The sequence below is a fragment of the Aptenodytes forsteri genome, unplaced genomic scaffold (assembly GCF_000699145.1).
Source record: "Aptenodytes forsteri isolate BGI_AS27 unplaced genomic scaffold, ASM69914v1 Scaffold471, whole genome shotgun sequence".
Classification (NCBI taxonomy): Eukaryota; Metazoa; Chordata; class Aves; order Sphenisciformes; family Spheniscidae; genus Aptenodytes; species Aptenodytes forsteri.
In genome coordinates this window covers 1,097,482-1,109,618 of record NW_008795862.1, presented here as the reverse complement: position 1 = coordinate 1,109,618, position 12,137 = coordinate 1,097,482, and the positions used below count along the sequence as shown (strand labels likewise).

At 50.7% G+C, this 12,137-nt stretch overlaps 2 protein-coding genes across 2 annotated transcripts; one reads left to right on the top strand and one right to left on the bottom strand.

The window, feature by feature from the left end:
• Window positions 1-8: 8 nt before the first annotated feature.
• Window positions 9-3,894, top strand: FEM1A (fem-1 homolog A). Its single transcript, XM_019473330.1, has 2 exons — window positions 9-1,988; window positions 2,165-3,894. Exon 1 carries the CDS (start codon window positions 366-368, stop codon window positions 1,932-1,934), a length of 1,569 nt encoding a protein of 522 aa, XP_019328875.1. The 5' UTR covers window positions 9-365; the 3' UTR covers window positions 1,935-1,988; window positions 2,165-3,894.
• Window positions 3,895-8,581: 4,687 nt separating this feature from the next.
• On the bottom strand, window positions 8,582-11,249 carry TICAM1 (toll like receptor adaptor molecule 1). Its single transcript, XM_009284050.2, has one exon. The coding sequence runs from the start codon at window positions 11,009-11,011 to the stop codon at window positions 8,825-8,827; it is 2,187 nt and encodes a 728-aa protein (XP_009282325.1). The 5' UTR covers window positions 11,012-11,249; the 3' UTR covers window positions 8,582-8,824.
• Between the last annotated feature and the right edge of the window lie 888 nt (window positions 11,250-12,137).

The window sequence follows — 12,137 nt, the reverse complement described above, 5'->3', positions numbered from 1 at the left end:
GCGGGGGCGACGGCCCCGGGGGAGGGAGCACCCCGCTGCTGATCGCCGCCCGGCACGGGCACCTGGAGGTGGTGGAGTATCTGCTGGATCACTGCGGTGCCCGCGTGGAGGAGGGAGGCTCAGTCAACTTCGATGGGGAGACCATCGAGGGGGCCCCGCCGCTCTGGGCGGCCTCTGCTGCCGGGCACCTGGGGGTGGTGCGCAGCCTCCTGGATCACGGCGCGTCAGTGAACCAGACCACGCTGACCAACTCCACGCCGCTGCGGGCTGCTTGCTTTGATGGGCACCTGGAGATAGTGCGCTACTTAGTCGGGGAGCGCGGGGCTGACCTGGAAGTAGCCAACCGGCACGGACACACTTGTCTGATGATTTCTTGCTACAAAGGGCACCGGGAAATCGCACGTTACTTGCTAGAGAAAGGGGCTGATGTCAACCGCCGGAGCGTGAAGGGGAATACGGCCTTGCATGACTGCGCTGAGTCCGGCAGCCTGGAGATCCTGCAGCTATTGCTCCGCTCCAAAGCCCGCATGGAGAAAGATGGCTATGGCATGACTCCTCTGCTAGCTGCCAGTGTCACCGGTCACACCAACATTGTGGAGTACCTTATCCAAGGAGGGCTGCAGCAGGAGGAGGAGGAGGTTGCAGGGAACCAAAATGGGACCTGTGCATCAGGTGGGAGCCATCAGAGGTGCTGCAGCGCTGACAAGGAAACTCCTCAGGGCTGCGATGAAGAGGGGTGTGAGAAATGTTGTGCCTCAGCTTCCAGTCAGGATGAGCAGCAGGTCCCTAACGTGTTCTGCACTCGAGAGGCTGCTGTGGAAGCACTGGAGTTGCTGGGTGCTACATTTGTGGATAAGAAACGTGACCTTTTGGGAGCCCACAAGTACTGGCGAAGGGCGATGGAGCTTCGGTGTGAGGGCGGGCAGTACCTGCCTAAACCTGAGCCCCGGCAGCTGGTGTTGGCCTACGACTATTCCCGGGAAGTGAGTTCGCTGGAGGAACTGGAGGCCTTGATTACTGATCCAGATGAGATGCGCATGCAGGCACTGCTGATTAGAGAGCGCATCTTGGGTCCTTCCCACCCAGACACTTCCTATTACATCCGTTACCGAGGGGCAGTCTATGCTGACTCCGGCAACTTCGAACGCTGCATTAACCTGTGGAAGTATGCTCTGGACATGCAGCAAGGCAACCTGGAGCCTCTCAGCCCGATGACTGCCAGCAGTTTCCTTTCCTTTGCTGAGCTTTTCTCTTACGTGCTTCAGGACCGCTCCAAAGGCACTTTAGCTACCCACTTGGGCTTCTCTGACCTCATGGGAGTACTGAGCAAAGGGGTCCGGGAGGTGGAGAGGGCGCTCGTGCACGGCAAGGACCCTGTAGTTGACTCAGCGCAGTTCACCAAGACGCTGGCCATTATCCTCCACCTGGTCTTCTTGCTGGAGAAGGTGGAGTGCACCCCGGAGCAGGAACACCAGAAGCGCCAGACCATCTACCGCCTGCTAAAGTGCAGCCCTCGGGCCAAGAATGGCTTCACTCCTTTGCATATGGCTGTGGACAAAGATACCACAACAGTGGGACGTTATCCCGTGGGCAAGTTCCCATCGCTCCACGTTGTGAACTTGCTTCTGGAGTGTGGGGCTGACCCAGATAGCCGTGACTATGACAACAACACCCCGCTGCATGTTGCTGCCCGCAACAACTGCCCGCTGATCATGAGTGCCCTGATGGAGGCTGGAGCCCATATGGACGCCACCAATGCCTTCAAGCAGACTGCTTATGAGCTGCTGGATGAGAAGCTGCTCACCAAGAGCATGATGCAGCCCTTCAATTACATCACCCTCCAGTGCCTTGCTGCTCGCGCCCTGGACAAGCACAAGATTCCCTACAAGGGTTTCATCCCTGAGGAGCTGGAAGCCTTCATTGAACTGCACTAGGGCGGGAGAGCTGAAGTCCCCAGCCTTTCCTGTCACCTGTTTCACCCCGCAGAGGTAGTGCAGCCTAAGATCTCAGGCCATCCTTGCCTAGGTGCCGAAGGCCTTCGCTGTGCTGAGATGGGCTGCAAGCTTTGTCCTCATCTGTCACCATCAAGCTGGCGTGCGCAGGGGTAGGGGAGGAGGAGGAGGCTCGAGAGCTCATGGCTGTCCCTCATTGTTGTCATCTTCAGGTACCAGATATCTCCAGTGCACTGTATCCAGAGAAGGCTGCAGCCCCTGCCCTTTCCCATGCCAACCGTCTTGTCCTGAGAAGGAAGGAAAATGGAGATCCCTGGGACCTGCTGCCTCTCCCATTAGTGCTGGATTAACTCAGCGTTAAGCTTTGGAGCAGCTACACATCACACATGTGCTCTAGCCCTTCCCATCCTAAATGCCGAACAGATAGGAATGCAAGTGAGGAATAAAATATCTTCCAACTAATTCTTTCCCCACCCCCTTCTCAGATTTGGTACAGTATGAGTCTAACAGCCGAGTGGCTTGTGCTCTGCTGAGGTAGTTGCCTTGCATGGCAGTAGGGCTGGGTATGCTGAGGACGTTTTTTTTTCCTCCCTTGGTTGGCCAAGTAGCAAGTGGTGTTAAAGGCCTGAGATTTCAATGATTGTGCGTAAAGGTGGGTTATTTTTTCTCTTTTAGAGCCAGGCCCTATCTATGCTGCAAGACATCTTCAATCCTGTAAGATATAGTAAGGTCAGTTCTGGTTATATAGTTTCATCGATAGATGTTGGTTTTGATGAATGGGGAGGAAAAACTGCTACCTTAAAAAGAAAATACTAACGTGGTGGTTAGGCCCTTAGCTTGCCCGTTCTGCACACGTTCACTCCCTTCCCCGCGTGGAGGTCCTTTAGCTCCAGAGGTCAGCAGGGATTGAGCTGTACAGGGTGGTTATGGCCAGGTTTCAGAGCCAAACCAGCGCACCTTGAACCATCTTTGAGGATGTGCTCTTGGAAGCCCTCTAGGATGGGAGGTACTTGTAGCGTGGGTGGTGCTCGGGGGGTTATTAAAGCAAGTGAGTGTTGGTGGCATGTTTGTATGAGGGCGGTCTGAAGGAAGAAGCAAGAAAGAAATGAAAGTTTAAGGTGCCTTCTTGTTCTTCTGAGGTTTATTAGTATCAACCAATTGGGTTCTCTTAATTATCCTGTTCTGAAACCTACATGGAGTGGGTTGTTAGCATCTGGTTTTGGCTTTTGGTTCTTTTTGCAGCTTTACTGAGGATGGTGCTACTTCAGAGATTGAATTTGAAATCTCATTTGGCTACTATTCGGGCAAGCTCCTTTCTTTAATTAGGATGTGCACACAACTAGTTTTTCTCTTTAAATCCGTAGTCTCAGGGTAGGTATTTGCCTCCATTAGCAGAACCCTCCTTGGTGGTAAACAGTCAGTGTTGGTAAACGTGATGCTGTTCCAGCAGTTTATCTTCTTGCAGGGGGAGTGGCTGGGCTTTGGCAGCCTGTGGCTCATTTCTTGGCCCCAGGCAGAGTGGAAAGCACAGTTGGGGGTGAAGCAGCTGCCTCTGAGATTTGGGAAAGGTCAAGACTGGGAGAGTAGAACCCTGATAAACAACCATGCACTATATGCTACTGAAGCTTCTCTACTTTTATTTATAAACCAGCATATCCATATGCCTCAATAATCCAATGCTCTCTGCCTCTTAAAGATATTGTAGATCTGCCATTACATTTTTGCAGTGTTAACTATAACATTTATTTATAAAGCAAGGAGGTTTAACTTTTATTGAGATGTAAAGTGCAGAGTTAGTTTAGCTACATTCTATTTTTTTTTTTTTCCTTTTGGCTGAAACCTGAACTGAACTGCAGGAATGGAATTTGTTAATTTGTGAGCTGATGAGCGCTCTTAACTTTAAATAATAAAACAAAAAATAGCTGCTAGAATGCAAGTGCCTTGGACTTCTTGCTGGTAAGCCTCTATTTTCAGCTTGTTTCCTAGGGATGGTACACTTGTGGGTATGGAAATACTGGGCATTTGCAATCAACAGATGCGATTGTTTCATTTCATCTGAATTTATTCCTGGGAAAAGCTAATCTGTACTGCAATTGCAAACATTTCCCCTGAAAAAGGGTAACACTGACACTGAAAGTGACACCTCTATATACGTTGCCTTATCTTTTGATGTAATACAGCAGTGTGAAAGGATGCTACTCTGTTGACTCAGATATTACCTGCCTTACATACGGTTGGGACTGTGGGCACAGCAGGCAGAAAGAGGGATGCAGTGTGGCTATCATCAATTTATGTTTTTCAACCCCAGAGCTGTCAGTGGGAGGTCAAAAGCAGACAGAGGAATTAAAGGGACTAGAGTTAGTTCCACACAAGAATTGGGATTTCCAAAAATGCTCGGCCTTCCCCACAGAAGATGGGAGCAGATGGATAAAATATTTGAATGTTTGTCCCTTCATTGATTGCTCCATCCTGAAACATAATTCTTGATGGTTTGATCAATGGTGCTGCCTTCTGTTTCCTTTGAAAATGCTGGACACGACATTTAAGCAGTGTCTGCAGCTCTGTGGGACGTGCTTCTCCCATCAAAATACTACTGCTGTGCTATAGGTGATCTTCAGGTATGTAGGTGAGCAGCTGCAGCAGTACCGCAGGTACAAGGAACCGGATAGCCTTAGGTGATCTTCAGGTATGTAGGTGAGCAGCTGCCACCGCAGGTACAAGGAACTGGATAGCCTCAGGACCGAGGCAGCAGCTGATCGTTCCTGACTGTGGTGCTCTCTGACTGCAATCCCATCCCGTGCACGGAGCTGCTGGGAGGAGAGAGATGAGAAGGGAGTTCTTCCACAGCTGGGATGGGGAAGCAACTCTGGAGCCACGATCTTGTGATCAGGTAGCTGGGGGATCCAGTCATGTACAAAGGCCTCAAGGAGGAGAATACTTTGTGTGATAGAAAAGGGCTTTAAATTTTTTCTTTTTTAACACACAAGTAATCTGTAATTACATAGTAAGGACCCAGCAATTAGATGTTGATAGTAATTATTGGGTGGGATAAATCACTGCATGAATTTAGGGGTAATTAGAATGAACAGTCCTTATTTATTATAGGTGTGGTCTGGGCCAGCTCCAGTATGTGGGGCAAAACAAGGAGTTGTGGGGAGCAGTGAAACGTTTCAGTGATGATTTTGTTATCTGACTAATTATCTTGGACAGGGAGTGGAGTTTTTTTTTCACTGGGGTGGCTACAGGCCTTCCTGTAGCACACTGCTCTGCAGGAGCCCTTCTGTACGCTGCCACGAACAAAATGTCTGCCTTTTATTCTTTTCTTAAAACCTAAGATGTGCTTTTCTCTCTTTAATACTGGTAATTGTCCCTCTTGACAATAAAGCCTCCCATACAGGTTTCTTTAGATAATGCAAAAGTGGTGAGAAATTCACTGGGGTTTTCCTGGTGCCGTTCTATGGACGTCTTTGGATCCTCCTAATGCCATAAGATGAGTGTTTACGAAGAAAGCAGCCTAGAGCATAAAGATAGGGATACTGTGTCAGCATTTCCCAGGTTCCCAGAGAAACTGGGGAAGAACGAGGGGGTCACAGGCACACATGCATTCTCCTGGTGAAAACAAGGCCCTGGTGGCAAAGCTTCCTTTCCAGGTGAGCAACAGCAAAGAGGGCCCTGAAAACGTGGGAAGAGTGAACCTGTTGCTGCGGTTAAAACAGAGTTGTGGCTCTTCAGTGGAAATTGCTCCCAATAACCTTTGAGCCTCTTGGCCCTCCACGTACTGTAAGCTTAAAAAAAAAACCCCAACCCTGCAATGTTTTACAGTCTGCTGCCATGTCTTTCCTTGAGCCTCTTGGCCCTCCACGTACTGTAAGCTTAAAAAAAACCCCCAACCCTGCAATGTTTTACAGTCTGCTGCCATGTCTTTCCCTCTCCCTTTCTCCGGTCCAAGCAAACTTGATGTGACCGTGTTAAGGTTGTTTACAAGCTAGAACAGCCTCCGGTTGACTAGTTTTGCGTGACATTTATTTATAGAAAGCAGAAGAGCTGGGGAAGGAGTGATGTATGTGTTTTCTCCCAAGGGGAGGGGCTGTCCTTGGTGGCTGCACAGCAACAACTGCAGTGTGACAGGAATTGCGGTAACACAATACCTATTCGAACAAAGGTGACGTAGGGGAGAGAAAATAAGGAAATAGAAGGAATCCAAGCACTTGGAGGATTCCAGCAGACTCTTTATAGAGTAAATGAGTTAATACATTGTCGCTGGGTCCTTCGAAGTCAAAAGCCAAACTGTTTCAAAGCTGGAAGCCAACAACTGATGGCAGCTTTTAAATAGCAATGCTTTTATGTGGTTCTTGTTCTGCTCAGGACAGAGAGGGCTTTGATTTGTCTGAGCCTGGTGTCTTGTGCTAGTTGTCAGCCAAGGAGGTCCAGGAGGAGTTAAGCCTCCCTCAGGTAGGGGGGAGGGAGGCAGAGAGACCTTCTATGGACAGATCCGTGAGAAAGGACCTGTGGCCTCTTAAAAGGAAATTCTGTGGCATTTAAATCCAAAACTGTGACAGCCACTGCTCTGTTGCAGTTTAAGAGTAGGGACACATCAGCTCTTGGCTCCTACATCTGGTGGTGCCCAGGAGCTCCAGAGCTTGCACTGAAGTTCGGTCAGTGCCCACGCTCTCCCGCATCACCCTGCAGACATCTTTGGCCCCTCCTGAGGGGCGTAAACTGCTTGAAAATAAGAAGGCAGCAGTTGCAGCTTTCAACACAGGGCAGGTGGAGGGGACTGTCCTCCTTTATACTGTTACCTGCTGTCCTCTGAGGAGCCAGGACTAAGGAGAGACTCCCATTCTGTTCTCTCCTCTGTGGTGGGGATTCATGTCTCAGTAGTGAGCTTTATTTAGTAGGCTGGTACTTGTTTGGGAGGGCGTGCTTGGTACAGAAAGAGCTTGAGGTAGATTGAGCCAGAAAGGAAGAGTGAGAATTGGGACAGTCTTTAGCCTGGTGACCAGAGTACTCCCTGAGAGGGGATTAATGTCAGCTGAACAGTCTTTTCTCCAAGGACTTACTAATGCCTTCCTTACGCAGGTGTTGGTTGTAAGGCTTGGCTGGTTCTTGGACAAAGACTACGATCCAGAATTAGGCCCTGTTGAGTGCCCAGCTTGGGTAGTCCCAGGTCCAGGATGGCCTGTAGGAGTCCTGCGCTTTGGCTGCCAGACCGTGCTGGCTCCTCTCGATTTGAAACGTACTGGGGCAGCTATTCAGAGTGACACAAGCGCATGCACATCTGCAGAAATACCTGAAACGGGGTCACCTCCCCTGTATCAATCACACTGGCCCTCGAGGTCCACCTTAATGAGGACTTGGCAGCTCTCGGGCTCCTTCCTAGGGTGAGGAGTAGAGCGAGAGCTGCCCTGCAGCTTGCAGAGGCCCCGGCGCAGGGTGACTTGACTCTAGAGGTCAATGCTGTTGGCTGGGTTCTGGTCCGCAGAGGGAGCAGTCTCATTTCTAGTCTGGTGGCTTTGGGCTGACCTCTACTGACAGAGCAGGTAAACGGCCGCGGCAGGAGGCATTGGAGGGAGAGCACGGGGTCTGGGGCTTGGCTTTGGACACCCTGCTTGTGTTAAAAGCTCAGTAGAGATCTGCCTGGTATAGCCCTCACCCAGGTCCTGCAGAACGCCTCCCCCGTTCCTGGCCTTTCTCCACCCCTTCTGTAATGCTCTGCTCAGTGCTTTTTTTTCCGTCAAACTTTTTCCTCAAGGGCAATAACATAAATAGGCGGAGTAATCTCCGTAGGGAACATTACTCTGTGCAACAGCCAGTCTAACAGGGCCCTGGTCCCACCTCTGACCTTTTACAACAGGTAAGAATGGAGGAGTGAACACTCAGCTTCTGCATCCTCGGACTTTCTCTGCACTTCCCCCCTCTCATTCCACCTTCATTAAGTAATTTTTTTTCCCAAACACAGCTTTACTGTAAAGATTCTTGTTTAGCTGCCTATCTGGTGTGTAGTCTCAGTTCTTTAACAGTTTTCTTAAATACAAAAATACTTTCCTTCAAGCCATGCCTCCAGGGGCACATGGGAATTTTGTCTTTCACAAAAAAAAAAACTTCTCTCTCTGTAGTTTCAGAGGGGAACTGGGAAAAGTGATCTCTCGATGCCTGCAGCCTCTCAGAAGGCTGTGAAGCTCGTTTCCTGAACCTTCCTGGGTCTGGTGCGAGAGGCTTGGGGGAAATGGCGCTGCTGGTGTGCTGGAGCAAGGGGAGCGCGCCATGCATGCAAAGTAGGCGTTGGTGTGAAAGGCCGAGAGGATACTGTGTGACACCGAGCAAAGAGGACTGCTGGAAGAAAACAGTGGGACCTTGTGGTGCTTAGCACCTTGACAGGGGGCCACAGCGACTCCCCAAAGCATCCCCTGAAGATTTTCCCTCAAGTGATTTGGTCAGCAGCAGATTATGAAACAGAAGCCCAGTGTGCCATCTCCCAGGCCCCTCCACCCCAGAGGTACAGACATGCAGAACAGTTTTCCCAATATCCCTGACTGCCCTTTTGCTAATTCTACAGGAAAGAACCAGAGAAACACAAATAAATTAATTAAAATTTATTTATAAAATCTCTCAGTAGCCTCAGAAAATCAGAAAAAGAGTTTTCTCAGTTACTCGAAAATAAGCACAAGGAAAACAGTCTCAGGAGATTGCAACCTCTTTTGTCCAACAAAAGAGAAGGTAATTTTCTCCTGTGCTCCAAGAAAGTGGCACCTTTTACCCACAGTGAAATCAGAATAGTCCCAGTCCCAACAGAATCACTATAATCTAGGGTTTGAAACTAAGTGTGAGTGTCTCTGGCCTCGGCTGACCTGCTGCGTCTCTGATCAACCATTCTACCTGGTTTCTTCCTCACTGTCCTGTGGACCTGGTGTGACAGTTTCTACCTGCATCATGTTGTGGTTCCCAATCTGAACCATTCGAGCATGTTGAATGATGAGGGGCGGGGTGCCTCCTGGACCTGGCATCGTGTTGTAGTGGCCTGACGGGAGATGAAGCGGTTGGAAAGGATGGGGACCCATATGAGGAGGCATGGGATGACCAGCGGGGGGAGGCGGGTATGTGGCAGGAGGGACAGTCGAAGCGGGGGGGCACCTCTGTTGGGGTGATTGCTTCAGCAGCTGCGGCCGTGTTGCTGATGGAGGCACTTGGGCAAAGGAGCCAAGGTTCAGAGCACCAAAGTTCTGCAGTGTTTGATACTGTTCCTGATACCGCTGTAGTTTCTCTCTCTGCATCTGGTCCCACATGGCTTTCTTCTTACTGATCCTACTGGTGGTAAAGGTGTTGTGCACCATCCTGGAGAACCCAGGAGAGTTCTCATTCAAGGGCATCAGCGCACCGAGCGTGCTGGGAATCTGACTCCACTCCAGGGGGTTCTCCTTGGGCACAAAAGGGATGACTGAGTCACGTTTGGGTTGTTTCAGGATGGACTCCATCAGGGCAGTGTTTGTCTGAAACATACACAGGTCACATGGGAAGTTCTTGGTCAGCAGAAGGATGATGAAAGCAGAGTTTTCCATAGCATCCTGGAAGCAAGTCAGATGGCTGCGTCCAGCAATTAAGAAGTCCTCACAGAGTGTGGCACCGTTGCGAACCCCCATGTTCTCCAGCAGGTTCTTGACCCGATGGGCAACAATCTCATCTTCACTAGCGTGCAGGACAACGAAAGTGAAGAACTTTCTCTCTCCACCATCTGGTTCTGATGTGGGCACTGCTTCTACAGCTTGGAGAGGAGGAGGCCAGGCTGGAGAGGGGGATGAGTGGAGGGGAGGGGGATATGATAAGTTGGAAGGAGCTCCCCGAAGATGAGGGGGAAGGGTTGAGGAGAAGGAATAGGTAGGAGAAGGAAGGGAATAGCCTGAAATGGAAGCAGGTGCAGAGTTAAAAGAAATGCCTGCTGGAACATAGGAGTCCTCCATGGATGGGTGGGCAGGACCAGTATCCACTGTAGCTCGTGAGTCAGGAAGACCTGTAGATAATTGCTTTTCATCTTGCTTTTTGTCTGTGCTTTCTTTTGGTGCATGAGGTTCTGCTGCCACTGTGCTGGAAACATCACCGCTTTTGACAGGTTGGTTCACAGCATCCAGTGTAGGCAGCTGCGTTTCAGGAATAGGGAGAGTTGGACAACATGAACTGACCTGCAGAACCTTCTCCGGTCGGGGGACTTGGGCACCTGTGTCCTGCCCAGGATGAGAGCTGGGTCTGCTGGCCCAGCTTGTTTCCTCCAGGCTGTGGCTCCGTCTGTCCCCGTCAGGCTGTCCAGCACCGCTGGTGCTCCCTTCGCACAGCTGGCTGGGCTGGGGGACACACTTGTGAGAAGAAGGCTGGGTGTGAAAGACAACTGTTGGCGACGCACTGATCTCAAAGTGACTGGGGAGAGAGGGACTCCCCAAGGAGCACAAGGTCCGTGGGCCTGAAAGGTCTGAGTTGCCTCCAATCTGCACTGGGGAACTTCTCACCACGTAGTTTGGGCTGGCCATCTGGTGAAATCCTATGCCCACATCAGATCTCAGCATCTGAAATTTGTCACCTGGGCCCATGCTGATGGCAGAGCCATGTTCTTCCTGGTCCTCAGCTGGGATGCTGTTGAGCGTGTCCCCCTGAGTTTCCTTGCTGGCGTTGCAGGTTTTGGTGGCGGCCTGGCAGGCTTTGTCCATGGCTTCATGACTGCACAGTTTTTCCTCCGCCAACACCGAGTAGATCTGTGCCAGAAGTGCCATGGCACCTGCATCCAGCTGGGCAGGCTGCAAATCCTCCCCATCTTCCTGCACTCCTGCAGCGCCCAGTTTCGTCTGGTGGACATACTGGGCTGCCCGGTTATCTCCCAAGTCATCCAAACAAATTCTTGCATCCGCTTCTTGCCCCAGAGTAAGCAGGACCATGGCTTGCAGTAATTTGCTGCTGGGGCCAAGTATCAAGTGCTTCAGTTTATATTTGAGGCTAAGGAGTTTATCTTGTGGGATCTGGGATAGAATATTAAAAACGTCCTCAAAGCTTGGCTGGAGCTCGGCGCTCTGTGCCATCTCATCAGCTGGTGGCCCAGACGATGGACTGAAGCAGCATGGATGGAAAAAGCATATTATGGCACTTGGAGCAAAGGTTTGTTCCCCTGCGGTGCTCTGTGACGCCCTAGTCACACTTTAGGTGCCGCACAAGCGATGGCTCTTTGCTGCTCAGGGGCTCATCTCAGAACCGGCATATCTCTGTCCTGAGGAACCTGCGAGAAGAACATGGGACAACGTTCAGAAATAGTCATGTGGGGAGCTGGGGGGGGTCCTCGCAAGGCTTGCAGAGCTCCCAGGCTCTCCCTCACAGCTCTCGAAGTATTTTTGCATCTCTTCAGTGCTTGCAGGTCTGCCAGTGCTCCATGCATTATTCCAACTCTGTTATTAAGCAAAGAGCAAGTTCTTTGCATTCATTTCACATTAATTACAACTGTTTTAAAATAATTGCTGAACTAATAATGTATTTATGTAAATCCAAGTGTCTGTCTCCTCCAGGCAGCTGGTTCCAGTGGCCTCGCAGGCTCCTTGCAACGGGCAGTCGAGGAATAAAGCGAGCTTAGAGGAAGCCCTTTCAAATTGCTCATGCCAGGAGGGTTGATAACCCATACGCACCCAGTGTCAGGCTGCCTAATGTAATTGTGGACATAATCTCCATCCACATCTAATCCCTGCTAAACCCTTGCACTCACCAAAGGCCTCTGACCGGGGTTAAATTAAACCGCAGAACTTGTCCGGAGTGGAGGTGCGGGTGCCCGGGGGGTCCACGGGTAGCCAGGAGGTACACTGCTCACAGGCACGGACTGAGCTTGGTGGAAAAGCATTCCCTATTTAAAGGGAGCACCAGCGAATCCCCCCAAATACCTCTCAACTGGGGAAAGTTTATAATTTCAAATTGTTTTTTTCTATCTCATAAAAATCCTCTAATTGCCTAATGAACGAGCTCGAGCTGAACCTGAGGAAGTTGCTGGCACTTTCCATTAAAACCTCTGATGCAGTGAAACGGCGGCAGGAGGGAAGGGAAGGCGAGGCGAGGCGAGGGCAGGCGCTCGAAACGGCAGCCGAAACCTTTGCAGCTTGCTGCTGCCCTTCCACCCGCTGACTCACCGCAACGCCCCGCTCCTCACCCCGGTTTCTGCTGCCGCTC

Coding starts and splice junctions, on each gene's coding strand:
- TICAM1 (XM_009284050.2), bottom strand. CDS start 11,011: ATGGCACAGAGCGCCGAGCTCCAGCCAAGCTTTGAGGACGTTTTTAAT.
- FEM1A (XM_019473330.1), top strand. CDS start 366: ATGATTTCTTGCTACAAAGGGCACCGGGAAATCGCACGTTACTTGCTA.